Source organism: Crassostrea angulata, chromosome 1 (assembly GCF_025612915.1).
Source record: "Crassostrea angulata isolate pt1a10 chromosome 1, ASM2561291v2, whole genome shotgun sequence".
In the NCBI taxonomy this organism is placed as follows: Eukaryota; Metazoa; Mollusca; class Bivalvia; order Ostreida; family Ostreidae; genus Magallana; species Magallana angulata.
In genome coordinates, this window is record NC_069111.1 from 20878152 (window position 1) to 20904535 (window position 26384).

Sequence of the window (26384 nt, forward strand, 5' to 3'; positions counted from 1 at the left end):
AAGCCTTTTCATTCTAGTAAAGGCTCAAGGGTTTCGTAAAATTGGTTATTAACGCTGGTTAAGTACACATTTTCTCTAGTCAAACAGTATGTTCGGGTATTAAATACACAGATGCACAATTTACCACACTAAAGGGGTTTTTTTTTTCCATATGCGGCGGTATATTTTACGCAGTTATAAACTTACCACATAACAACGTAAATTTTCCTCGAGCGTAAATCACCACTTTCACAAGATTTATGAATATTGAAAAATTTATCAAAAAGTAATAGAAACGGAAATTTATAACATCATACCTGGTACTATAAGACAACAAGTGAATGCTGTACAATTTATTTAATGGTATTAATTCATAACATCAACACAGGAGAGAAATGCATTGCTTTTGTTGTAACAGAACAGACAAGATAACATTACAGTGAATGTACATTTACAAGCACTACAAAGCAAGTACCGTAACTGTATCCAGTGTAGCTTACAATCAAAGAATGGCAGAATTACTGTCAAATATAAATAGCCAACGGTTAATAAACAAGTAATGATATCTTATTCTCTCAGGCCAACTGTTTGTAATTATTACAGTCATGATGCCTTTTTGTCAACTATTCTACATATTTGTTATTCTGAATTATTTCTACACGTGTATCGGGAAAAGTTTTGAGGATGCGAAAGAAAAGGTGGACGTACGCTGATGTGGAAGACATATCAACACCAAAGTTAACCCCTCAACCATGAAAGTTGTGTACAATTTACAGAAAAGGGTTGGTTGAATATTAAAAGATACATCATTTCTAGTTCTCATTATATCGAACCTTACTTAAAATAAATTTTAAAATAATAAAATATATGAACACTCCCATACAAGTAACCCAATTGTGTCATTTTCTAAGAAACATTGCACAATGCATTTATAAAAGAAATATCCGCATCTTTATAATGAAAATTTTCCATTCAAAAATGTCAAAATTTTGATACCGGTAATTTAATTTTCATGATATATATACATGACTTGTTTTCCAATTTATACAAGTAATTTGCCAAAATAAATTGATATACCAAGTACCTGTACAATTGAAATCACTGATAAACTCCTTTAATTAATACAAAGGTACTGATGCTATGCTTTACTAATAAACTATATGGACCACAGAAGTTGCTTTAATCATACACCACTTGACAGATAAATACAAATTTCCAGCACATAGTTGACAGCTTTTAGCTCTAACAGCAAAGCAAAACAATTCATACTGAAACCAAAAATAGTTTTAACCTCTGCAAAGCACCATACTAAAAAAGTTTCTCTTTTTGTATCTTTATCAAAGCACATATGGTAGCACATACCATTATGATAATATTTTGATACCTAAATGATTGGTCCTAAATATTCCAAAATACATGTATGCACATGTATGTGAATGTCTTTAATATCACAAAATGACCACTCTCCTCTCTACTATAAAAGTCAAATGGTTTATTTCTGGGGTGCAAGTTTCATATTCATGTGAACAAAAAAGTAAATACAGGGGGGAAATAATACATAAAGTGAAGCTAATGTTAATTATGTAACAGACTAAACAAAAAAATCTTTAATGTTCAAATGATGACATGGCTCATATGTTTATCAATGTATTTAAAAGATTTTTATGCGATTTTAAATGATTATGTCAAAATAAAGAAGTAACAGATAATCTCAATTTAAGCAATGAAATTTTTTTTACCTCACATGTTCCAAGCACTGATACTAGTATATAATCACAGATTTTTTAACACAACTGAATTTATATAGCAAATAGAATAATGACATAATCCAAAATACTACACATTTCAAAGTAAACCCATTTTTTTGTTTTATAGCATATTGCATGTAATATTCATAACTTACAATTTTGGATTCCTTAAACGGCATATGCTTATACAATCATGTAGATTTTATGAAATAATTGTCCTGAAAGCATGATGCATTTTTTTTCTTTTCCTAAAGCACAGTAATTGTTAATAAACTTTGGTCAATTTAAGACAGTTCCATCTATTCAAGCCATGGCTTCTTTACAGGGAGGCCTAAGAGATGGAATTCCATTAAGACTACATAAATAAGAATAGATTTAGAGAGGAACTTTCTCCTCGGGTAAAGATGAAGGTTGGGTTCCGTTAGCAGCGTTTGCGTCCGTATTCCCGGTTTCTTTCTCTAACGCACTCTCGAAATTGTCCTCAGATTTGCTTCCAGTCACTTTGGCCTGCAAAATATTCATGTCATTTTTAACTTTTAAATACCATGACATATATCTACTGTTATTTCCTAATGAAACACGAGGAATTAATATCTGCGTAAAATCGCATTTTACAATTTTGCCAATTATTTTATTGAGTTGAAAACTTTGGTATAAGAAATAAGGATAAAAGTTCTGCGTTGGTGATTTTATATTCTCGCAATCTGATACAAAACAGCGGGATCGCAGAATTAAGTACTTGCGTAATTTAAGGAATTTACAAAAATTCACAGAAAACGGTACATTGGTATTGTTAACACATGGTCTAGGATACAGATACAAGTATTACCTGATATGTACCAATAGTGCAAAATGGTCAAGTTTGTCAGATGAAAAATGACTTCTCATTATTTACAGGTACATATATTTTAAATTCTCAAATATAGTGTATTGGATGACCAATACTGACGTGTTACATGTTATTGGTAAAATGAATCAATAAAAATAGTTTTATTTATCAAAGTAAATTCCTCAAGAACTTTTGTTGACAAGTACTACAATAAGTATATTTGGTGCCATTCAAAAAATGTGAAATTAAAAAAGTACATTTATACAATTTGGTAATGATATTATAAAATTGCATGCATGATTTAATCATAAAAACTTAATGATGTTTATAGCCAAACATATAATTTTTTTTATTATAGAGGACACATACAACTTGGTGTCTTATTTAATTTTGCTCACTTTTTCCATAATCCAGTTTTAATTCCTTTAAAACAAACATTAGATTTGTGTTAATAATTTCCTTTGAATTGCTTCCTTACCAATAAAAAAAAACAACATACATTAACAAAAAAAAAAAAAATTCTACAAATAGGTAATTAAAGAGGTACGTATTTTCGATTTTATTCAAAGGTGCTGTAAAACTGAAAATTGCACATAAAGGATCTAGACATCATTATGCTACTTTTGTAAAATAAAAAAAATACAACACAGATTTCACATCACTTACTAATCCAAGTCTCTCCTTAAAGTTTTCTATAGATCTGGAGGTCTGAACAAATATCAGGAGGTAATTAAATGGTGTCTATGCATAAACTCGTCTTTTAAGAGGTCAAGACCACACATCGTTTCAAAGAATCATACTCATTGATCTACAGGAGTTTATTTCTTTGCATCTAATCCTTAATATTAAATATAGACAATGTCATGTAAAAGGATCGCACTGACCTTCACATTGGCATAAGCACCGCCTACTTTCTCTTCCACCGATTTGAAAGCACCAGTGTTTCTGCAAAAGAAATATTAAAAATATATAAAAAACATGCAGCTTTATTATTTGAATATAATTTTGCCATTTTTCCCAAAAGTTCATGATCAGGTATACCCAAATGCAGGAAGGAGACAGTATTTGAGAATATTTTTAACTCAAAAAATACCCAGACACTAGAAAGATAGAGTGTTTGAATCTTTCAATCCCTAGGTACACCATGATTTTTAAAGAATGATAAAATCTCCAGGAATATCCTGTTTCCAGTTGTAGGAAGGATACAGTATTTGAATCCTTCCCTCTCCCGGCATACCAGGGTGAAGGATTAATAGAATCATTCATTATTACGAGTGTGGGATAGTGAAATTCTACCGTGGCGACATGATTCACCGTCTAGAACAAGGCTTTGCAAAGTCCTAGACCGTGAATCTTGGCCCCGAGACATTTAAAAGACTACTTTCGATTTATTCCTCCACATGCTTCAAATAGTGCAAGTCAAAATGAGAGTATACACACCAGTTTTTTTTCAATAAAAATATGATAAACTGTAATTAGATAAACAAAACAATTACTTAATGGATAATCTCAATCAATTATTTTGCTTTTCTTTACAGCAGACGATGATTGTTTACGTTTTAAAGCAGTGTAGTAATACACTGTGTAAGACAGAAAAATCTAACACTGCCGTCTCACACTAGACAAACCTTTCTTGTATTATCACCGGTGTGAGATTGGTTTGTCCAGTGTGAGACAGCAGTATGGGATTTTTCTGTCTTACACTGTGTATTACCACGCCACTTTAAAATGTAAACAAACGTTGTCTGCTGTAGGGAAATGCACAATGATGGATTAAGATTATCTGTTAAGTAATTGTTTCGCTTAATAAATTACAATTTATCATATTTTTATTGAAAAAAATATTGCATGCTCTCATTTTGACTTGCACTATTTGAAGCACGCAGAGGGATAAACCAAAGTTGCCATAACAGAAAGTTATCAGAAATCAATTTCATTCATTGTATACTCGTGTGGAATAGTGAAAGGTCAATGCCTCATCCTAGACAGTGAATCTTGTCCCCTCGATGGAATTTCACTATCCCACACTTGTAATAATAAATGATTCCATTAATCTCACACTGGTGATAATGCGAGAATAAAGAATCCTCTTTAAGTCTCCTACCTGAGGTCCCCTATTTTCTTAGACACAGAGGAGGCCACATTTCTCACTGTCTCATTAGTTTTCTCCGAGGCTGTCTTCACAGCTGAGGATGTTTTCTGGTATCTATAAAATAAAAACAAACTTATTTGATTATACACCAAGTTTTTGTTCATCCAAGGTTTTTGGATGTTAGTGATATAATCATTATTACATAACGAAAAAAGTCTCCATAAAAAAATTTACCATCCCATAATTTAATGAAAACATTAAATTGCTTTAAAATTTCTAGAAATAATCAATATGAAATAAGCAAATACATGGTAAAGTGTATATATAGTCTGCAGAAAACTTTGTTTGCTTAAGTATTAAGTGTAAAGCATATAAATTTTACATGATCAAAACTTTCCAAGTAAATTCACATCACACATTTGTGCATTATTCACACATTATCACAGCCATTGCTAGAGTATATACATTAGCACGATAATATTAGACCATCACATGTCAATAAAAGCAGATGACATTTTGTCATCACTATACAATATGCATGTACCAATATATACATGCACATATATATACATATTATACAGACAAAACACTAACAATCTCGTGTTTTCTCTCTTCACAAACATTAAGGAGACACGCTATCCATGCACTGAGAGTTCAAGACAAGTTCAAGTATCACACTTCTCATTTTAACACCAATAACTGAATGTACTGAGGTATATTGATCACGATATTTGCAGACAGTTTAATAAATATTTCATAGGACATGCACTTTATTGGGTCTTTATATCATCTGTATTGTAGTCATTGACCCCAAGATCAGAAGAGACTGCAGATTGCAGAAACGTAACTAATCCTTATGAAGTTGTTCTTTGTTGAGTCATCTTCTCAAGCCAAGGGTTTCTGCTCCGTTCTCTACTGTACTCTTGTAGAAGAGCAGAGCTGATCCTAGTAGTTAAAACCCCTGGCTAGTGAAGAAGAGGCTGAGTGTGACTGCCAACAACAATTACAATGACCTGACTTAGTGACATAGGACTGTAGCAGTCAGACAACAGCCACTTCGGGTAAACTTACAAGTTCTGTTATAAAAATTAGCAGAATAAATATTACTATATGTACAAACAATAAGCTATTGATACACTGTATACTGCTGACAGACACACCATGTACACTTCATTTGTTCAACTTTTTGTAAATGAAAACATAAATATAACCAAAAAAAAAAAAAAAAAGTTCGGACCAATCATTTAACATTTGTTCAATAATTGTGTATGCTAAATACTATAATTTTTTCTACAAGAGAGTAAGTAGTAAATATATCGATATATCTTTTAGTAATAAAAAGTTCTTGAAACTGCACTTCCAAAAAAAAAAAAATAAACAGAATAAACAGTCTTGACCTTTGAAATAGAAAAGGAATATAGATGCAGGGAACAGTTTTGCATCCTAATAATACTGACTGGTTAAGCTATAGGATATACAACAATTAGTGGTTAGAACTACGGAGAAATCAAGCTCTGTCATGCCAAACTCTGGGCTACTCACGCTGAGGAATGTGTGATCTTGTCATTTATATCGTGAAGTTTTTCATTTGTTTTCTGATATCTGAAACAACAAATTGACTCTCTGAGTGCACGGGATGGTATCAAGTACCGGTACACGGTGCACCGACCTCGGATCACTCAATGAACCTCAGGAAATATGACCGACAGACTGCACAGTATATATAAGTTCTGTCTGATCCTGTGCCAAATGAATTGATCGGCCTAGAATTACACAAAATACTTCCACTGCCAATTACATAATGGCTCTCAGTAGTTCCGATTCAATAGTTTCAAAGAAATAATCATTATTTATATGTATAGCTGTGTTCACAATCAATTTATATTTTCTCACAGTTAAAATGAATCTGTGCATTTCGTTCATTATTTTCATGGATTATTTTATTTTTAAAACAGAATGTTTTGCAAAAGGAATTCATTAATATGATTCTAATGCATATCTAAGAATTAATGCTTAATATTTTCAATTGAAAAAAAATATCATTAAAAATGAATCAAGCAACTGAAAAGAAAGAAAACTTGAACACTAAATATATACAGACTAAGGATCAAATCTCACTCAGTAAAATGGTGTTAGTCTTGTTGGTAACTCAGCTATACACTGGCAGTGATGTTAATCCAAAGGAAGACTTTAAACGTACATGTCACAAACTTATAAAGGATGGCAGCATGAGTTGATCATTTTGATCAGTGTGAATCTTTAGTAATAGAGTGAAGATTGTTATAAGTTGAGTTTATCAAGTTTTTAAAAATGATTATGTTTTGGTTTATCAACAAACAGTAAATGACTATTTTTCATTTTAATTTTCTTCAAAAGTACTCAATTATAAATTTTCAGTTTAGACTAGTAGGATTTCTTTCCTATAATTGCACTTAATGGACATATAAGTTTATAAGTTTATATACCCCAATACTTTTTAATTATTTGTACACAGTTTTTTATGTAAACACCAGCTCGCTGATAAAAATGAAAAAAAAAGAGTCCCTTTCCCATTTAGAAGAAACAGAAACTGACAGGAATTCAAAGACAAAGAAGACCAAATAGGGGTAAAAAAAAAAAAAAAGCTCCACCAAAACTGCCATGCAGCCAGCTTTTTAATTACATTTCACCAGCAGGAGCATAAATAGCAGTTGAGAGTTCTAGCATTGGATTATAAGCAGCATGATATGGGGTTGGAACATAGCGTTCTGATGCAGAAGCAGAGATGAAGCCAAGTCTGTTGGCATATCATTAAAACCAGCCATCCAGAGACTGCAAAGCTCAAAACGCCTTGCTTCAAGCTTGTTAGTGCATTTCATTATATGCGAGAGTTCTCGACATGCTCTATTTTTCAAATTACAAATATACAGTTATGCACCATATGTTCCATGTATAAGTGACACTTTGATTTAATACGATATTTTCAAAAATTATATATAGTTTTTCTAATGCATTGTGTGTAACAGTAAAGTCTTCCTTTACATGATCAAACATCCACTGTATTAGTCTATAATATCAACAGTTAAGAACTCCAACATCAGACTGATATGCGTAACAAACTTGAGTTTAGGAATACACAGTTTGAACCACATATTCTTACGCTGTGGAGCTTGTAATTTTGTTTTGAAGGTTCGTGAGTGTTTCGTTTGTCTTCTGGTACCTACAGACAGTAACAAAAACCAAATGTTGGTCAAATTCTCTCAATCATGTCTTGATTGTAGAAAAGAATCTATATATTGGGGAAAATATGAATAGATACATGTATAAACAACATTAAAAAAATAATTGAAATTAAATTTCATTCAGCTGTAAGAAATACAGAAAAAGAATAAAATAAAAAGAAAATTCAAAATAAAAATTGTATGTGAATGTGAGTGTTGTGAATAATGAGATGCCAATGCCTGATGTAAAATTCAATACATATACCGGTACATGTATACGCTCAATTCATTGCAGTCAATAATAAAATTTTAATCTAGACTAAAGGTAAACTGCCATCCCTTTATGTATTAAACATCTCTTAGCTAAGCAAAGGAAAAGGCAAGCATTAAACATTACACAATTACAAGTACAGGAAGATGATAAGGAAGTCCCAAGAGTCTTATTAGTTTATCATTTTTTCAAGCGCCTTGATTATCTTCTTAAAAAAATTAATTTTCTAAAAGATTATTAATAAACTTCAAGTCTAATTCTGAACATTTTTTCTCTTAATTGAATATGTTTTGCCCTATTGTGTCCACTTGAAAAGATTTCAATATGACTAAGAAAATACACTTTTATTTATCAATGATCTTCATCCATCTAACGTTTTTAACACAGCACAAGTAATAATCAAGTGCAAGTGTCTCAAGTGGTCTAAAAATAGCATCTAATGTAGACTCTTATCCCATCCCTGAAAATACAGCTACATTAAAAAACAACATACAGTAAGGACCCTTGACATTTCTAGAACTTACGTCTCGGACTGCTGGATGGACTTTATTCCCTCAGAGAAGTCATGCTTCAACTCCTGGAATGGTGTGATGCCCATCTTCCTCTTCAGTTCCGAGGCATACCTTACTTTTGAGCCAAGAACCTGTCTGAGGGTGGTTATCTCCCCTTCAACCTATAAAATCACAATTCATTGACTTTTCTAAAGGACTTAGTTTCATTTTCAATGATTGTTTTTCAATTAATCCTATAATCATTAAAAAATAACTTCAATCACACAACATCAATTATTCATTTACAATAATCTTGAAATTCAAAAAAATTTTAAATGGTAATTCTTTTAAGCTACACAAGTGGAAAAATGATGTAACATCACGACTGAGTAACTGAATTTGGGTAATCTGTAGAGAATGGCATCACCAACTTTGATGGCTGCTTGTTTTTGTAAAATCTTAACAACTAAATCTATTACATTTTGAAACTTATACTGGCCACATTCTATGCTTGTAGTTATAGATTAATTATACAAAGTAAATAACATAGGTAAGAACAAGAAAAATACCCTGGCTAGCTCCTCTTTCCACTCCTCCATTTGTCTCTCTTTTTCCTCCTCAGACATTGGCTCCTCAGCAGCTTTGTCCTCATTCTGCTCAAACATGTGCTCATCTGAAGTAGATAAATCTAATTCTTAGAATTCATAAATATCAGTTAATGTACATGTACAACTCCGACTGTACACTATAGTCAGAGTAAACAATCTATTATCAGTGATTTTTATCTCAAAAGCTTTACTCACACTTATTAGAAATTTTCAAAAAAGTACACATGTAAGTAATGTATATACATAGATACATGTAGTACATTATGTACCTACAAATTCACACAACTCTCTTCAACCTGACACAAACTCTGTTGTTGATTCTTTGAAGAATAAACTACTGTACATATATTCCAAAGATACCTGCATGTAATATTTCTACCATAATCTGACACACTGACAAGAACATGAATTGTACCTGCTTCAGTTCGATCAGATGCATCAACATCTGCATCACATTCAGACAAAAATGCCTCACCAACAAAGTCATCCTCTATGTATCCGTCAAGGTCACCGGGTGACCCCTCTTCATCAGACTGTGACCCCTCAAGGGTCAGCTGCAGAAACCTGACATAGTTTGAAGATTCACTCATTTTCAACTTATAATCCTCCTCATTTTCTCCATTCTCACTGCTCGATGGGTTTTTCTTATCCTTGTCATTTTTCGATTGTTTCTTTTTCACACTTCTTGAAAACATAATTTTCATCCACCAAATCACAGAAAATAAGTCTTATGATCACAAATACATATCACATTACAGTATTTAGCTAGCCTTTTTCTCTTTGGTCCAACTTATGAAAGATTTTGGAAAACTTGGCTTTAACACTACTGGATATTGTTCATGCCAGCGACAGTGTAATGTGACATCTCACATGAGGTGTAAATATGACATACACGTGTATCATTAAATCAATCACATAATCAAATACAAATGCATTCAACTGATAACTCTATACATTAGCCTAGAGTCTGCAGACGTTAATATCTAGTACAGATAACACAATAATGTTTGTATTTCATTCGCAAAAAAAACAAAAAACGAAAGTGAATGAAATGAAAAATAAATTATGACCTAGATTTAGTCATATCCAAAAATAAAATTTATCTCTGCTCTTTGAACTGTCATTTGGCCATTTGGGATTTTTGCTGAGTAAGTAAAAAAAAAAAAGTGACAGCGAGAGTGATCTGATGACACAAAGATGAAGCCAGACGACAAATCTCCCTGTCGTCACCAAAGGAGAACTACATTAGATGGAAATCAATCAGTTCAAGTATCCCTCGTTAAGGCCGACTTATTCTTTTCACACCAATCAATAATTTTTTACAAGACACTGCATGGAGCCTCTATCAAATCCACAAGCCAACAGTAAAACTAGGAGCCGAGTCTTCTGATAGCGGCCATTGTCCACAAGATAACTACTGACGGTCCTTCCCAAGAAACATATGGGCGCTCCAAACAGTGCAATCTTCAAAGCCCCTGTGACAACTCTGTCAAGAAGGAATTTGTCTATACCTGGCCACGTGAACCCATTAATGAGTCATCACTTAATTGTCAAAGCAGCGAGTAGACAGTCTGCCCTGTCAAATATTATATCATTCTTATCAAACACAATGCATGTGATGGGAGCTTCTATTAACTATCATAACTAACTCTTTTCGTGGTGACCTTTTAGAATAAATGATCTTTTTCAATTTTGCCGTGTTTCAGCCTTGGTTGATACACAGGTGGTGTGTTTATATATATACACCTTTACAGATGACTGTGTTACAACATTTAGCCTCTGGCTCATATCATACACAAGTACTTGGTCAACTCTTGAGTACATACCAGTACATTGCACATCCTTGAAATGATAGACAGATCCATGCAGTAACAAGCAACTGCTTTAGATAAGAGGGTTAGACTGAATTAAACTTGTTTATTCTGCACCTTATCATTGTTATCTTACAGCAATAACCATTCTTACTGTTATTTACTCTGGGTATTATAATACAGAAAATTTAATAAAAGTGCATAAATGTGTATATGTTTATATCACAGGCACCTGATGTTATTAATTAGGTACCTGTGGTTTAAAATATTATCAACCAACAATCTAACTATAGAATATCTTTGTACTAACGTAAAATTTGCCAAAATATCATTAACCCTCAAATTTTCTATTACATGTACTAATGCACTTAAATATAATATGGATTTTATGAAAAACTGCACACTGCTTTCCAAAAGAGGAAACTAGCAGCCAAATCTCTAAAACCACTATATCTTGCAAAAACAGTAACACAGAATTTATCATAATATGCATGCTTGCTGTATATAAAGTTTGTTCCTCTTTTTTACAATACCACATGTGTTCTTATACTAAATTCATAGTAATGAGAGAGAGATATATATTTGTGAATTTTAAATGAAATGCACAATATATATACATATTACCTGAACTGTGAACTGACCAACTGGGGTAATAAAGAAATATCCAGCTTATCTAAGTAAAGTGTGAACATTGTTTATGTATTAAGCTCTAGGAATTACAGGTATGAACATTTAATACAATTTAGACCATAAAATCAAATGGAATTTTGTATCAGATTAGCATATTGTGTGTTATAGACCCATATTAGGATAAAAGCCAAACTCAGTTATAGCAAATATGCCTATACAATGAATTCAGCTGTACAATGTACTATGAAGTTACTTTCATTCCTCCTTCTCCTAAAACATATTATATACTAATTGGATATATAACACAAAAAGTTTGTAATGAATGAAAATTGCATGTCCCTGGCACTTAGCTGTAATAGCATGTTTTAATGTTTGTACCTCTTATTTGCATCAGTGTGATCTGCAGGAGATGCACTGAGTTATGTTGCAAAATGACAAAATACCACTTTTAAGATCATTCTATATATAAATATAGTTTGCATTATGCAGTTTTTTGATCAAGGCAGACTTCCTATGGATGCAGTGTAGTGCTTGAAAATTACGAAAATAGAAAACTAAAAGGACTATATGCAGTATTATGCATTTCTCACCACCAAATTTAAAGTTCTACAGAGAGCTTGAAAAATGAAGATAGTTAAAATCATATCGAAATTAAGTACCTAAAATGTTTTCACCTCATTGACATCATAATGTAGAAATGAAGTCATAAAGATTGTCTGCTTTTGATAAATTAATGTTTTGGAGTAAGATATGGGTGTTCTCTGACAGCTTTTTGACTGGGAAACATCACGCGCATGATTATTAGTACAACTGTGATGTACAGTTCTGTTTGAATTTGGTCTAGGCAATAAGACTGAAATTACGAGAATCTACCACAATCTCTGATAAAACTATAATGTATATAATAATATGAACAAAAACATATGTAAAAATCTTATTTGAGCATGCAGATCTGCGCTTTAAACTTCCAAAGGCAAAATAGGACGGGAAAATGGCAATATTTTCATTTGTTTACAAAATTGCAGTAATAAGCCCTTTTTGGTGACATCACAGATTAACAGCTTTGGACAATGATGACTAATACCATCTTTGCTAGCGAAGGGTTTTCGGTCCACTTTTATGAGGAGCAAAGTGGACCGAAAACCCTTGGCTAGCGAAGATGGACTAATACATGCATCAAGAATAATGTGATAGTCAACCTCTGTATAATGGTTTATGAAGATTTGACTTTGATATGATCCTTTTTAAAAAATGGTTAAAATAGGGGGCATATATTTGACCATATCAAATATAGTCCTTTCAAACAAGCTTTAATTAGTCTGTAAAATCCCTGTTGTGAACTCACTGCATTTTGTGAACATGCATGGACATTTTAAGCTTAGAATTTTTTTCATCTGCATGAAAGCCAAAATATTCATCATTGTTTATTTAGGTTAACAATGGTTAAATCAACAATTCATTAAGAATGATGTATACCTCTGCTTACATATTGATCTGATTATAATATACGTTTTAAAAGTAAATAACAGATACGACTAGTAAAAAGAAAACAAGGTAAACCATAATCCTTAACATTGTCCATTTTAAATAGTAAGAATTAAACCACAGATACCTGTTAATGTTAGTCTCGCAAAATACATCATTTTCTAATTTGCATTTGGATTTTGGGGTGAGTCAAAACTAATTTTTTTTTTTTTTAATTTTTTTTTTTTTTTAGCATCAAGATCTACAAACATGAGAGAGAGAGAGAGAGAGAGAGAGAGAGAGAGAGAGAGAGAGAGAGAGAGAGAGAGAGAGAGAGAGATCTAAAATCATACATCGACTTCAAAATTGTTGAAATCATGAACAATTTTATCATAAAATATAAACTGCAATGAAAATAAGGTTGTATACTGTGTTTCAAAATAAAAATCATTAAGTTTGTAGATATTTAATTTGAGATGCATTTTCTTTATGCAGCACATTTTTTAAAATTATTTGATATTCATAAATACCTATTTGTTCAAACAATGTTCATTCAAAAGAATGAAAAAATCCAAGGTTTCTTTTTGGAAACACCCCTTTTTTCTTGTCAGGTTTCAATATAATGGTAAAAAGAAAGTCTACAGGGATTTATCATGACAAGAAAATACCCCAAATGATAACGTTAAAATTGTGTGATGTATTCTCAAATGGAGAAAGGATGTCAACATTTTCCATAATAAATCTCCATATGAAATCTGTTCTCGTTCCTGTGAATTTTTCCAAATGAAAAATGATACTGTGGAATCATTTAAATTCATGGGGACTAATTTTTGTGGATTAAAAGTTTACATTTTACAGGTTCGTGGGGGCTTAATTTCGTATATTTACTCATACCAACAAAAGAAAATATGACTTTGAAACCCTAATCTATTAATTTATGGGGGATGTTAATTCGTGGATGAGAGGTACCCACGAATTCCACGAAAATTGAGCCACCAAGAAATATAATGATTCCACAGTAATGTGTCAATGAAGATATCTTGGATATTTTTCCTTTCATTGATTTTAATTGCACTTATTTAACAAGCAAGTGTATTTTTATTAAATATTGTCCAAAAGTGCTGCATAAATATCTTGGGACAAACTATGATGTTAAGATGAACCAAGGGACAACTACTGGTACATTCTCTAGAATTCATGGTAGAACCATTTTAACAAGACTTTTGGTTGGACGTAGCTATCTATTTCTTGCGTCAAAACAAGTTAAAATGATGCGGTTTCAAACGAAATATGCACTGATTGCTTAGTCAAAAGCCAGACAAAAAACTCAAAAGCCAGACAAATCTTGTTGATTTCAAAGAGCCATAGCTGAGAGGCCAGCAGTGAAATAGACAGGCCTACATGTCACAATGCTGTTTGACGCAACTACCCAAAGTCCAAGGTCTTGTTAAAATGGTTCTATTTTGTGTATTAACTCAATAAACATTTTGTGTATTAACTCAATAAACATGTATATACATCCTAAAACCATGTCCAAAATGTAGATCATCACATCCATCTGATAACAAAGTACCTTTGGTAAAAGCCAGTCTATTTCTAACCAGTAGTTGCATTTAAAATTGCTCAATTCATTCATTTCAGACAATTGTCTTACTCAGTAGCAACATGACAGTATTTTTCATTATGTTTGACAGTTTTCCCATTATAAATTTGATTATCCCACGAGATAAAGCGTTGAGTACCTACAATGGACCTTGCAACGAATCAATGAAAATTATGCTGAAGTTGGTTTATGACAGATGTCATGTGAGAATACATGTACTGTACAGTATGTGACAGTAAATTCAGTGTTGACAAATCCAAATATTTCCGCATTTGTATTTTATTGAATTTGCAATAATTGTGGCATCTTTCTTTATATCCTTGTTTTAAATCACACCCCGAACAGGAACTGCCTATACTGTGCTATAGTATGTGGTATATCAGCTGAACGAAATGTAAACATGAAAGCCACGTTGACGGGGTCAAGGAAAAATCTTATTTACGCCTCAAAACTATTTTACCAAAAACTAATTAATGGGAAAATATCCATACCTTTATTAAGGTCCACTTGTTTTTCATCCGTAGGAGAACCTGCCATTTTCTTCTTTTATCCCGTGCTAATGAGTAATGTGAATAATCGATCGTATGCTACGGAAGGATATTTTCTAGAAAATAAAACTACGAACGAGTTGACAAATCTCGTTAAATGACGTCATCTCTCTTTTTTCTCAATAATGTCTTTAGACAAATTTAATTTATTATCATAAAAATTGTTATTCTTATAAAAAAAATTAACTTCAGGCAGAATATCAACATGATCATGATACATTTTTAAAAATTGCATTTTGGTTTTTTGTTTAAGGTACAGTGGGTATTTTCGGGTTTACAACGAACCGCAAGCGTTTGTGTAACGTTGATTAAAGATTGCAATGGCGTTAACAAGAAAGGGAAACGTAAGAAAACACATATTAAATCTCTATTGCTACTGATTTTATAAGAATGTTTCTCCTGAATACAGTTAAAACAATATTTTGTGTTGTATTTTGACGTTTAGAATTAAACCCAGAATCAGAGGTCTGAGGATAACTCGATGTTCACTGTTGGTCATAAGAATCTCACCGTTTTATTTAAGAAAAAGCCTTGGTTGGGGATATCATGAAATTCTATCAACAAAATTTTAAAGCTAAACAATTACTGTTGTAGTCTAACAAAGTTTAAATGGAAAAGATGCACTCTTTTTCAAATGTCATTAAAAACCGAATTTAATTTGTTGCAAAATGTCTATGAGAAAATGTAGTTGACAGAGAACGCTATAATCCGAGATTTTCTTGACTTTAACCCCCGGTTTTATATTGTGACATCACAATGTCAAAGCTGGGGTTAGAGTCAGAGGAATCTCGGATTAAGAACGCTATTGCCTCTGCTAAGGTTTGAACTCGAGTCCGCAGCAATATACAAATCCAGCACTGTACCGATCTATTCTCTTTTGAGAAATGGACAGGCATAGCCTACATCCTTTTTTTTCACAAGCCCTCATGTTTTGATTCCGAAAAATGTGTAAATGTCGGAACCACAGACGGTCTACGCTTCGACCAATGTTTCGACTCCAGTTTCCCTGAATTTTCGTTACAGACCTCTTATTTATACATTTTAAACATTATTGCATTCATATATCACATAATAATAAACATTAACTCGCTGTCAAATCATTTTTAGCAGCTTCTACATCCCGGGTTTAAATTATGAGATTGTTCACTTTAAGTGTATGATAAATTAAATATATACTTTGTTTATTGTAGGTAAGGCTTCCTCCAGAAGTCAACAGGATTCTGTATGTTAGAAACCTGCCATACAAAATTACTGCAGAGGAAATGTATGATATATTTGGAAAATATGGAGCCATAAGACAAATAAGAGTGTAAGTTTAATTAACAAAAGTAATTGTATATGTATTTTTTTTTTCAGTAAAATTACAAGGTCAGTGTCTTAAATCTCTCTCTCTCTACCTAATAGAGAATTTAATTGGTGAGTTTTGCTCTTTGAATTGGGGATTTAAGTTTCTTTTATAGAAGATTAAGGAAGGTGCATTCTCCATTATACTTGTACTGTACATGCATTGATATCATACCTGTTAACCCTCCCACATTGCGCGGGAGACTCCCGCAAAACGGCCTAAAAATCTAAGATCTCCCGCATCCAACCTATCTCCCGCGCGGGAGACAAATTTCTCCCGCAATCGTATTTGTCTTCCCCATACCCCCCCCCCCTGAATCTTTACATGCAAATTTCAACAACCACTGCAGGTTTTTCTCTGATTTTGAGCTCAAAAAGCTGCTGTGTAGCTTGAATATATCAAAATCCAGATATCCATATAATTGATGAGGGATACACTGTTCCTAAAACACTGTAATTCTAGTATACTGTATAATACAACTGTATGATATAAAGACTTGCATAGGGTTTTCTGTTATTTTTACATTTTATTTTTATGTTTATTTACAGGGGCAATACGACTGAGACCAAAGGAACAGCATTTGTTGTGTACGAGGACATATTTGATGCCAAGAATGCCTGTGATCACCTGTCGGGCTTCAACGTCTGTAACAGATACCTGGTCGTGCTCTACTTCCAGCCAAACAAGGTCAGTATGGGACATTCTATAATAATCAATATATTTCATCTTAATCTACTGTTACTGGAAATTTTATTGCCCGTTTTTTCATGATGTCGAACAGTTACAAGTTTTAACTTCTTAGCTAAGGCTACTTAAGAGTTCTGATATTTCATTGTAAATGTATTGCTGTTCGTTGAAAAAATATTGAATTACAATATGTTTACTCAATAGCGATATATACTTTGTACATGTACTGAAAAAATGCTTAATCAAGCTGATATCTGGAATTTCAAAGTACTAGCATATAAAAAATTTACAGGTTGCTGCATTTGAGCAATCTGTGTTTCAATTCAATTGAAATTTACTAGCCAAAACAGATACAAATGTATCAAATTCACTAAAATATTGGTCAGCATTATTGAAGGCAAGCTTTTCAAAATTTTAAGTCATGCATTTGATATTTTGTATTCTTTAATCATTTTATTTCTTTCGTCTAGGCATTCAAAAAGACAGACGATAACAAGAAGAAAGAAGACATAGACAAAATGAAACAAAAATATGGACTATCAACTCCAGAGAAAAAGTGAAAACTGCAGTTCTTTGTTGATATTATCATGAACATTCATCCACCACTTTCATAGCTCATAGACCTCACTGATTGATCTGACAGGGATGGATAATTATTATCCAATACACATTTTTCACAAGTGTAAAGTATTCACAAACAGTGTCAATCAAATCATGTGAGCATTTTTCATATCTTTTAAAAGTACCGGAGGGACTGCACAACATCATTTTAGATGTTTCGGATTACATGTATATAATTTTGTTTGTAAATCCCTTCGTTATCATCTTTTAATTTCTAGTTTTCAAATGGGAGATGCATTTTTCTCTCTGTTTTGGATGAAACTAAAATTGTTAATTTAGGAAGGCAGCACATTGTCCAGAGATCTTTTATTATATCATATGAATATTAGTGTCTGTTCAGATTTTGCACTGTGAATTGCAAAATTGTTCTTTTTTTGTAATATTGTTGTCCATAGAGCAAATAAACTTATAAATACACTGTTATGCTTGTTTGATGTAAATACTCAAATATTTAATTAAGAAAATAAATAGCAATGCTTAAAAGTTCATTGGTACCGGGGTATATAATTATATCTACGGAGTATGATTCCCTCTACATGTATTTCTTACGGAAACTGACAGACTGAACTCTACACCCCTCATTTATTAAATGGTCGAATCCTACAGTGACTGAAACTGACAGGACTGAAGTCTACACACACCATTTATCAAATAGTCGAAACTTACAGCAACTGAATATGACAGGACTGAAATCTATACGCCCCGCTTATCGCCTGGTAGAAACCTACAGCGACCTGATAAAAATCACAGACTTCACAAAATAATCATGATGCCGTCCGACCCAAATTGCCATAGGAGACGATTTGGCTGTTTCTTTTAGCTAACATACTGATGTAAATTAACAGTAATTTAGTGAATTTTACTTACTTTTAACAATCAATTTTTTAAAAGAAAGATGTAAATATAAACAATGAAATGCTGTCTTTGATGTTTCATGCAGGTTATGAAGGTAGCGATCATTGCAGAAAAAAAATTACATAACCCGTACCCAGTAACGCAGGTTATGTTTTTTTTTTTGCAATGTCGACCTTCATATCAAATATGGTTTCTTATATGCATATATACTCAGTAAATATAGAAAAGTAAAAACTTTAATTTCCAAAATGGGTCAAGAGATCATAATTTTGATGTTGCAATAGTCACTGCGTGACTTGCATTGTTTTAAACATAAAAACACAGTTATTAATGTTTAGGCCTATACATATATGTATTAAATGTTCGAGGATTTGCCATTGATGCAATGTTTAAAAGTTTACCAGGATGCGAACTTCGTTGGTTTTGTAAAGAAAACTTTTCTTTGTATCAAAATTTATTGCAGCAACCCTAGATAATGGTAACCATCTTTCTGGCAAGCTGGATTTATATCAAAAGGATTTTTATAAAAGTTTAATTTGGAAAAAAAATTGCATTATTTTAAGAGTAATTCCCCTTACTTTTTAGCAGACGAATTCCACGGAAATCCCAATAGCTAAAATTAGCAATGTATTTTAAGAATGCAGCGCTCATTGGATGTTGTCGATTGATGACGTCATGATCGCCAAGGCTAGCGTTGTGTTTTGGTTACATCGCTAGTGTTTCAGCATCAGTAATTGAGGCAAGACGTGCTTTTCCGCAGAGCAAAACTGTATAACGGAAGTCAAAAACAGTTTAAAAGATGGATTCCTACATGCCTAAAAGGGTAATGATGATGTGGAATCATTTACATACATTTTTTAAATTGATGTATAGGCCTGTCATATGGTGGCATATCTCTGCCTCTTGTGTGCAAATTATTTTTCTATTAATTATGTCGACATGCAAGATAAACATGTTGACATCAAAGATAGTTATGTCGACATGCAACATAACTATGTTTACATGCAAGAAAACTGCAATCAAATAAGAGTTTAAAAAATTTTCTAATATCGCCAACATGTGACATCCAAGATGCTAGATACACGTCCTATTGATGTCAACATGCAACTTCATTATGTTTTAACATGCAACTTCTTAATGTCGACATGCAACTTATTTACGTCGACATGCAACTTAGTTATGTTGACATAGTACAACTTCTAAGTTGCATGTCAACATATTTATCTCGCATGTCAACATACGTAAGTTGCATGTTGACATAAATAAGTTGCATGTCGACATAAATCAGTTGCATGTTGACATAAATAAGTTGCATGTCAGCATATTTATCTTGCATGTTAACATAAATAAGTTGCATGTCGACATAAAAAGTTAGATATGCCACCATACTATCAATATTTGGGGAAAAGCAAACGATCGCGATTTCGCAGATGTCAAGATATGGACTTCATGGTGTCAAGTAAAGTTTTAAAAATATCCAACTGAATCTATAGAGATAGTTAATGTAGCTTGTAGACTTCATTTCTCGTGGTATAAATAGATAGGACAAATAGACTTATAAGGCTTTCTTAAAAATGGAAAATTCCGTATAAACGATTACAACTAGCGAAAATATACATAGATTATTCCTTTTTATTTTTTATATTAAATAGGAATCCACATACTATGCATATGATACTGTAGACGATTAAGTCATTAGAAACCTAAATTTTACTTTTTTAAATGAGCGATATTCAAAGTTTTCTTTGATTTATCTTTATGACTTATACATTCAAACAATATCACAACTTAAAGGACTGTATTTGGTACTTCGGGGCCTAGCTAAAATTGCAAGCATAAATGCGCAGCATCAGTTTACTTTATATATTACTTTTATTTTATATAAAAATATGAATTCATCTAATATAAAAAATAAAAAAGATTCACTAAAATATGTGTCACATTATATGCATAAAACCATATCATCATACTGTATCAAATTTCATCATTTCTTCCTTTCGAAGATGTTTATGAGAATTCATTTTTTTGTTCTTATATCACAGAACAGACTGGAAGAGTCCGATTTTTACCAGGCCCAAGAATCGTCTCCACGTTCTCACGAGAGAATGAATATGGATTTACCTACCACGTCCAATATATCCGGGACACATATGACTAATATGAATGATATGGAGGTCTTTATTTTTGAAGTTTTATCATACACATTACAAATACATGTACATATATTATTATAAGTTTCTGGTATTGGTGAAAAATAAACCTCTTTTGTTTATCCTTATATTCTCCTTTCTTTCGATCTTTAATCTAATCTTACCAGTTCTTCAATTAAATTTCCATCAAAAGTTTGTTAAATAAAGAGTTTAGAAAAGACTCCTGTGTTTAAATTTAAATTCAAAATTTGATTTATTTGAAGGTCGAGCCCCCAAGTAATCGATCTCAGCCGATTGGTCATGGGGTGTCACGGTTCACCGGGTCCACTCGCACAGTGGGCAGAGCGGCGCTGGGCGGAGTTAGTATTCCTTGTACTCAATAAATATTTTTTCTGCCTACCAAAGAAAACTAAATGTTCATATTCAAAAAAAAATTCAAAAGTTTTTAAAGTATAATATATACAATACTGTCAACCATAGAATTAATGTTCACAGTTGTATGAAGATTAAGTAGGCATGGATGGAAGTTATTTGTGTATGAAATGTTATTTTTTTCATAAAGGCAAATCGTGTGCTGAGTAAAGAACAAATCCGTCACTTTATAACCTCTACAGTGATCCCCCACCATCGTTCGCTGACCAGGGCTGAGTCGGTAAGCAGAATTATTTTGCAAATACTTCAATGCAGTATATAAAGTTACCTTAGTTTTTAGTTGCGAAAAAAAGAACCAACACCCAGACGCATCCAATTCTATTTTTTTAACGCTTCTTGAGTTTGCGTTTGAACGTTTTAGCTTTGAAACATTACACACCAACTGCTATCAATTATCTTATTTTCATTTTATGAAGCGAGTAAATGAACCGTATTCAAGACCTGAAGACACCAACAGTGCTCACAAGAGACCGGAAATGATCAACCATTCGTCATCTGCCATGTCGAGAACAAACATGGAGGTCACAATTTAGTTTTTCTATCGATATAAAAAAAATAATAAGGTATTAAGCGTAAGTGGTAGAACCTCGCTTTAGTCTTTTTTTACCTCGGGCCTTTCCGGCAAGCTCGGAACCTGCCGGAAAGGCCCGAGAAGTTGCGATTGCTAGACTACTAGTATTTGTACACCTATGAATCTCTCTATCCCTCTCACGATCTTTTATGTTAAATTCTTAAAAATGATTTTATACTATGTGAAAGTGAATGATTAGTAATGATAACCGTTTTATTTACCGGACATTTCTTAATGTTTAAATGTTGGAACGCAATTTCAGACAAGTACTGTACAAATAGCATCACCGAACAATGGTTCGTCTAATTCAATGGTCAGAGGGATGGCAAATGGGATTACTATAAACAATTCTAGATTAAACAATAGAAGTAATTGTTATACACATGTCAAACAGTTACAATATAACTCTATAAAAAAAAATCCATCATTTTGACTGTTGGGCTGGACTTGTTGGATTGTGACTGTTATAAAAGACTGTTGACCGGTGACGTCATATTTTACGAAAACGAGTTATTAAATTAGTAGGGGTATAACAAAACAGTTGTTGACTGTGTTTCGGACAACAGTTGATCTGTCGGACCGACTCGCAAACTGTTGCCCGCGGCCTTCGGCCTCGATCAACTGTTGCCCTCGGCATTCGGCCTCGATCAACTGTTGCCCTCGAGCCCAGTCAACAACTGTATACCGGTATTAATACACATATATACTATGTATGGATTGTAATCAACACGATAAAAGTATTTAATACTGAATAAGTGATTTTATATTACACTGAAAAAAATGCATGCATGTGTATAGACTTACATAATTATTTGTAATGTCGACTGTGTTTGATTTGTGCTGACATATTTTCATTGTTATTTGGTTACTTTATCCCAATAGGAATTCTCGACAAATAATGAGACATGGCTCAGAAATCCTGGGAATTTTGAGGAGGAGGAGGAGTTAAGCAGACAGCGACCAGTAGCAATAGTCTCTCCACAGACCCACCATAATCCCCATAATACCCAAAGAGAAACCACGGCGGTCCCACAGGCAATACCTGTCCCCCAGAGGGTACTAGATTTCACAAATGCCTCACAGGAAACTCGAAGGGAGGCAAGGACGGTCCCACAGGAAATACCTGAGACAAGCAGTGCTGTACAGGTTATGCCGGGTCAGACCATCGGGGCCTCTCGGGAAGGATCCGTGATAACGGGTCTCCCACAGGGAACCCAAGAGAAGACATGTGTTCCAGAGATAACAAGAGTTCTGAATGAAAACAAAAGAGAGGTTGTTATTGGTTCAAGGGGAATTCGATGCAGTATCAGTTTACCTCAGAGAACAAAGTTGTCGGTGTCCGTAAATTGTCAACATAACGTAAGTCTTAATTATTATACTATTCCTCATGAAATGCTAAAAAAAAAAAATGATATGAGACTTCATTACAAATTTACATGGATATGACAATGAATGATTATAACGAGTTTCTCAAAAATTGTAACTAATTAACTACTCACATATTCACTTTTTATTTTAAACACATTCTATATTTCATAACATTTTTCCCCCAGGTCTTATCAAAGAATATTGAAGAAAACGATGAAATTGTGGACGACGATGTCAACGAATTTCTCCAACAGTTTTCTCTTGACAAATTAAACATCTCTCCACAGGAGCCGGCAAACACCCGTAGGGCTGTAGACGTGTCCCCGTGGGACCCCGAGTATACCCTCATTCCTGTGGATCGCTACTCCTGTCAGGAACTTCGTGGTTCCGAGCGTTTCGTCCCCTGCCAGGATTGCTTCATTGACCTTAACCTTTTTCTGTAACCAGGGTCAGAAATAAAGCAGCGACCGTCGTTTTGGATGAATTTGAATTCAGTCTTTCAGATTTTTTTATACAATTCTTTTTAATCAGAAATAGAACTGGCTTGTGACTTTCCACTGTATTTTTTAACGTTGTATTTTTGGATTATCCTTATTATTTTGTTCTTTTTATTAAACATCTGTTTTCAGTTCATGCATGAAATCGCTTTTGTTTTTATTTGTACCATACAGCAGCGTTGCTATGAAAACTGTATAAACTGAGTTATCACATACAATAAACTTTAATAATTTTTAGAAATGAATCGTTAATAATATATGGAAAATAAAATTTTACAATTTTAGAGATTATTTGTTGTTGGCTGTTAGAATAATTGTCCTCAAACAATATTGGAGAGTATCTTTGTTAAACGATGTTGTTGTAATAGCAAAAGCGTGAGAGGGTTTGTCTACAATCAAAGTTGCATTCAAAACTGTTTCTATAATTGATTTTAAAAAAAGCGAAGAAAAAAACCAGATAATTTGCACACACAAATAGTCAACATAAATCTGTAGAGATAACGGAATTGCGCATTTAGTAAATAAGCATACTGTACTTACAATCCTTTCTTCCCCGAAAGAATCAACATGAATCGTCCACATATGTCCAGGCACTTGAATCGTGGGAGCTATAAACCTGCAGGTACACCCCTGCGAATGTGTTCGGAATGTTTTCTTTATCGTTGCTAAGTATGCAATGAATCATGAGGTGCTCGAATGAAAGTTCACGAGACTTCCCCGAGATTTGTTCAGATCCTGTGAAATTTCGAGCGGAAGTATAAGTGTTCGGATAATATTCTTTAAATACGTTAGTACTGGTCGTTTTATCATATCATATCCTATTTTGATTTATGTTAAAACACGAAAATCTATTAAGATGTATGTCTTATTTCATCATCTAACAGTACACTGTTACTTGAACTACACGTTGATATTCAGAACAGAGTTATCGTTCATGTTTAAACAATGTACACGTGGTTGAAAATTGGGTTGCTTAATAAAATTATAGCCATGTTTGATGCTTGTGATGTGCAATACCGTGCTTTCTAAAAAAACGAATGAGTGTCTCTTTGTATAAAAACTTAGTATATCGAGCCATTTTCAAGGAACATTCTGCATAAAATGGTATAGTCTGTTTCACTATTGATCCTATTACTAGGTCAGGCGCGGATAGAAAATTAATCCTTAATATGGGGGATCGCTCCTAAAAATGTTAATTGTTGCAAGCAGAAAAAAATCTTATTTTTTGCTAATGTCACATTTATTTCTAGAAGTCATTTTATCCACCAATTTATGAAGATAAAGTTTAAAATCAATAAATGTCCTGAATTTATATTTGATTACAAGTACCTATATTCTATGAAATAGACTATAAACACGAGACACGATTTTACTGCGAAACTGAAAGGGTCAAATAAAACCAGGTGGTCTAAAATTTAAATGACAATATTTACATTCTCTTTCTTTCCCTCTATCAAATTGCATTGGTTGATTTGAGTGATATTTACGCATAACACAGAAGACCCAATCACCCAATCTAGTGCGTATGAATACATTCAGTATTCCTACAGTATTTCTAGAAGAACATGAACTGACTCTTCTCACGACTTCAAACCGGATCACGACCTGATATTATACTTCCGCTGATTAATAGTTCATTGATGTAAATATATTTTGACGGTTAAATGAATTAAATTGATTAATTTCTTAGTATACCAAAAGTATATTCATTCAATTACATAAAGAAAAATAAAATTGGGTTATTAGAATTTAAAACGCTGTGCACTATTTTTGTCAGCATAATTCGGCTGTTCCAGTGGCTCTTCCGTTAATTTCGTATAACTCGTTGAATAAGACAGAGCTTTTCAAAAATAAATCATATTTTCGGGAAGGAAATAAAGTTAAAAAACGTAAATATAAGCATTGAATCATTATTTTTTGAAAGATGTAGTCTCATAACTGCAACGGTGTGCATACAAATTGAATAACGCGCGCTAGCGCGTTATGATAATTTGTTTGCACACACCGATTCAATGCTTAAATAACATTCGCAGGGGTGAGCTAGAGAGTCACTGATATGGACAGTCATCGGCTCGTTAGAAACATCTTTACGTAAATACTGTAGATTCCTAATGAAACGCGAGAAATTAATATCCGCGTAATATCGCAAAAAGCGAACCTCGCGAAATCAAAAATCTCGCTTTTATTTTCTGAGAGTTAAGAACATTAAGAAATTAGTATAAAAGTTCCATGTTCGCGATTTTATATTCTCGCGATATGATACAAAACGTGGGAATCGTGGAAATAAATACACGCGTAAAATAAGGAATCTACAGTACGAATCTAAACGATTCCATAATAATACGACATTAACTATTTTTTAGTTTCTGATAACTAACTTTTCTAACTTCTAGCATACAGGTAATATGCTAAAATAAACTTTTCCAAATACATGTACCATTACTCAAGTTTTTCAACTTTCAGTGGTTAACTTGGTTTTTCAGCTTCTAAAAGAACAACAAAAAACATGAAAATTCCAGACTGACAGCAATATTATACGTCAAGTTTTTCATCCTTGAAATAATCACAATCCTTACAATGATAA

At 32.9% G+C, this 26384-nt stretch overlaps 3 protein-coding genes across 8 annotated transcripts; 2 read left to right on the plus strand and 1 right to left on the minus strand.

Moving 5' to 3' along the window:
* Nucleotides 1-317: 317 nt before the first annotated feature.
* On the minus strand, nucleotides 318-10754 carry LOC128167955 (tumor protein D54-like). 6 transcript variants are annotated; one of them, XM_052833981.1, is made up of 9 exons: nucleotides 9634-10750; nucleotides 9180-9283; nucleotides 8644-8792; nucleotides 7788-7847; nucleotides 6191-6250; nucleotides 4661-4762; nucleotides 3441-3501; nucleotides 3223-3264; nucleotides 318-2234 (listed from the first exon to the last, which is right to left on the minus strand). In XM_052833981.1, the coding sequence occupies exons 1-9, from the start codon at nucleotides 9920-9922 to the stop codon at nucleotides 2103-2105; spliced, it is 999 nt and encodes a 332-aa protein (XP_052689941.1). In that variant the 5' UTR covers nucleotides 9923-10750; the 3' UTR covers nucleotides 318-2102. The 6 variants fall into 6 exon arrangements, with proteins under 6 accessions (XP_052689941.1, XP_052689966.1, XP_052689972.1 ...); XM_052834006.1 differs by having other exon boundaries at nucleotides 9694-10739; XM_052834012.1 differs by lacking the exon at nucleotides 6191-6250 and having other exon boundaries at nucleotides 9634-10754.
* Nucleotides 10755-15471: 4717 nt separating this feature from the next.
* On the plus strand, nucleotides 15472-18413 carry LOC128167990 (splicing factor 3B subunit 6-like). The gene is made up of 4 exons (XM_052834028.1): nucleotides 15472-15618; nucleotides 16465-16583; nucleotides 17168-17306; nucleotides 17777-18413. The coding sequence occupies exons 1-4, from the start codon at nucleotides 15595-15597 to the stop codon at nucleotides 17864-17866; spliced, it is 372 nt and encodes a 123-aa protein (XP_052689988.1). The 5' UTR covers nucleotides 15472-15594; the 3' UTR covers nucleotides 17867-18413.
* A 1065-nt stretch (nucleotides 18414-19478) lies between these two features.
* Nucleotides 19479-24030, plus strand: LOC128162308 (uncharacterized). The gene is made up of 7 exons (XM_052825462.1): nucleotides 19479-19605; nucleotides 20825-20956; nucleotides 21196-21291; nucleotides 21495-21584; nucleotides 21781-21885; nucleotides 22818-23294; nucleotides 23489-24030. The coding sequence occupies exons 1-7, from the start codon at nucleotides 19582-19584 to the stop codon at nucleotides 23744-23746; spliced, it is 1182 nt and encodes a 393-aa protein (XP_052681422.1). The 5' UTR covers nucleotides 19479-19581; the 3' UTR covers nucleotides 23747-24030.
* Nucleotides 24031-26384: the final 2354 nt, after the last annotated feature.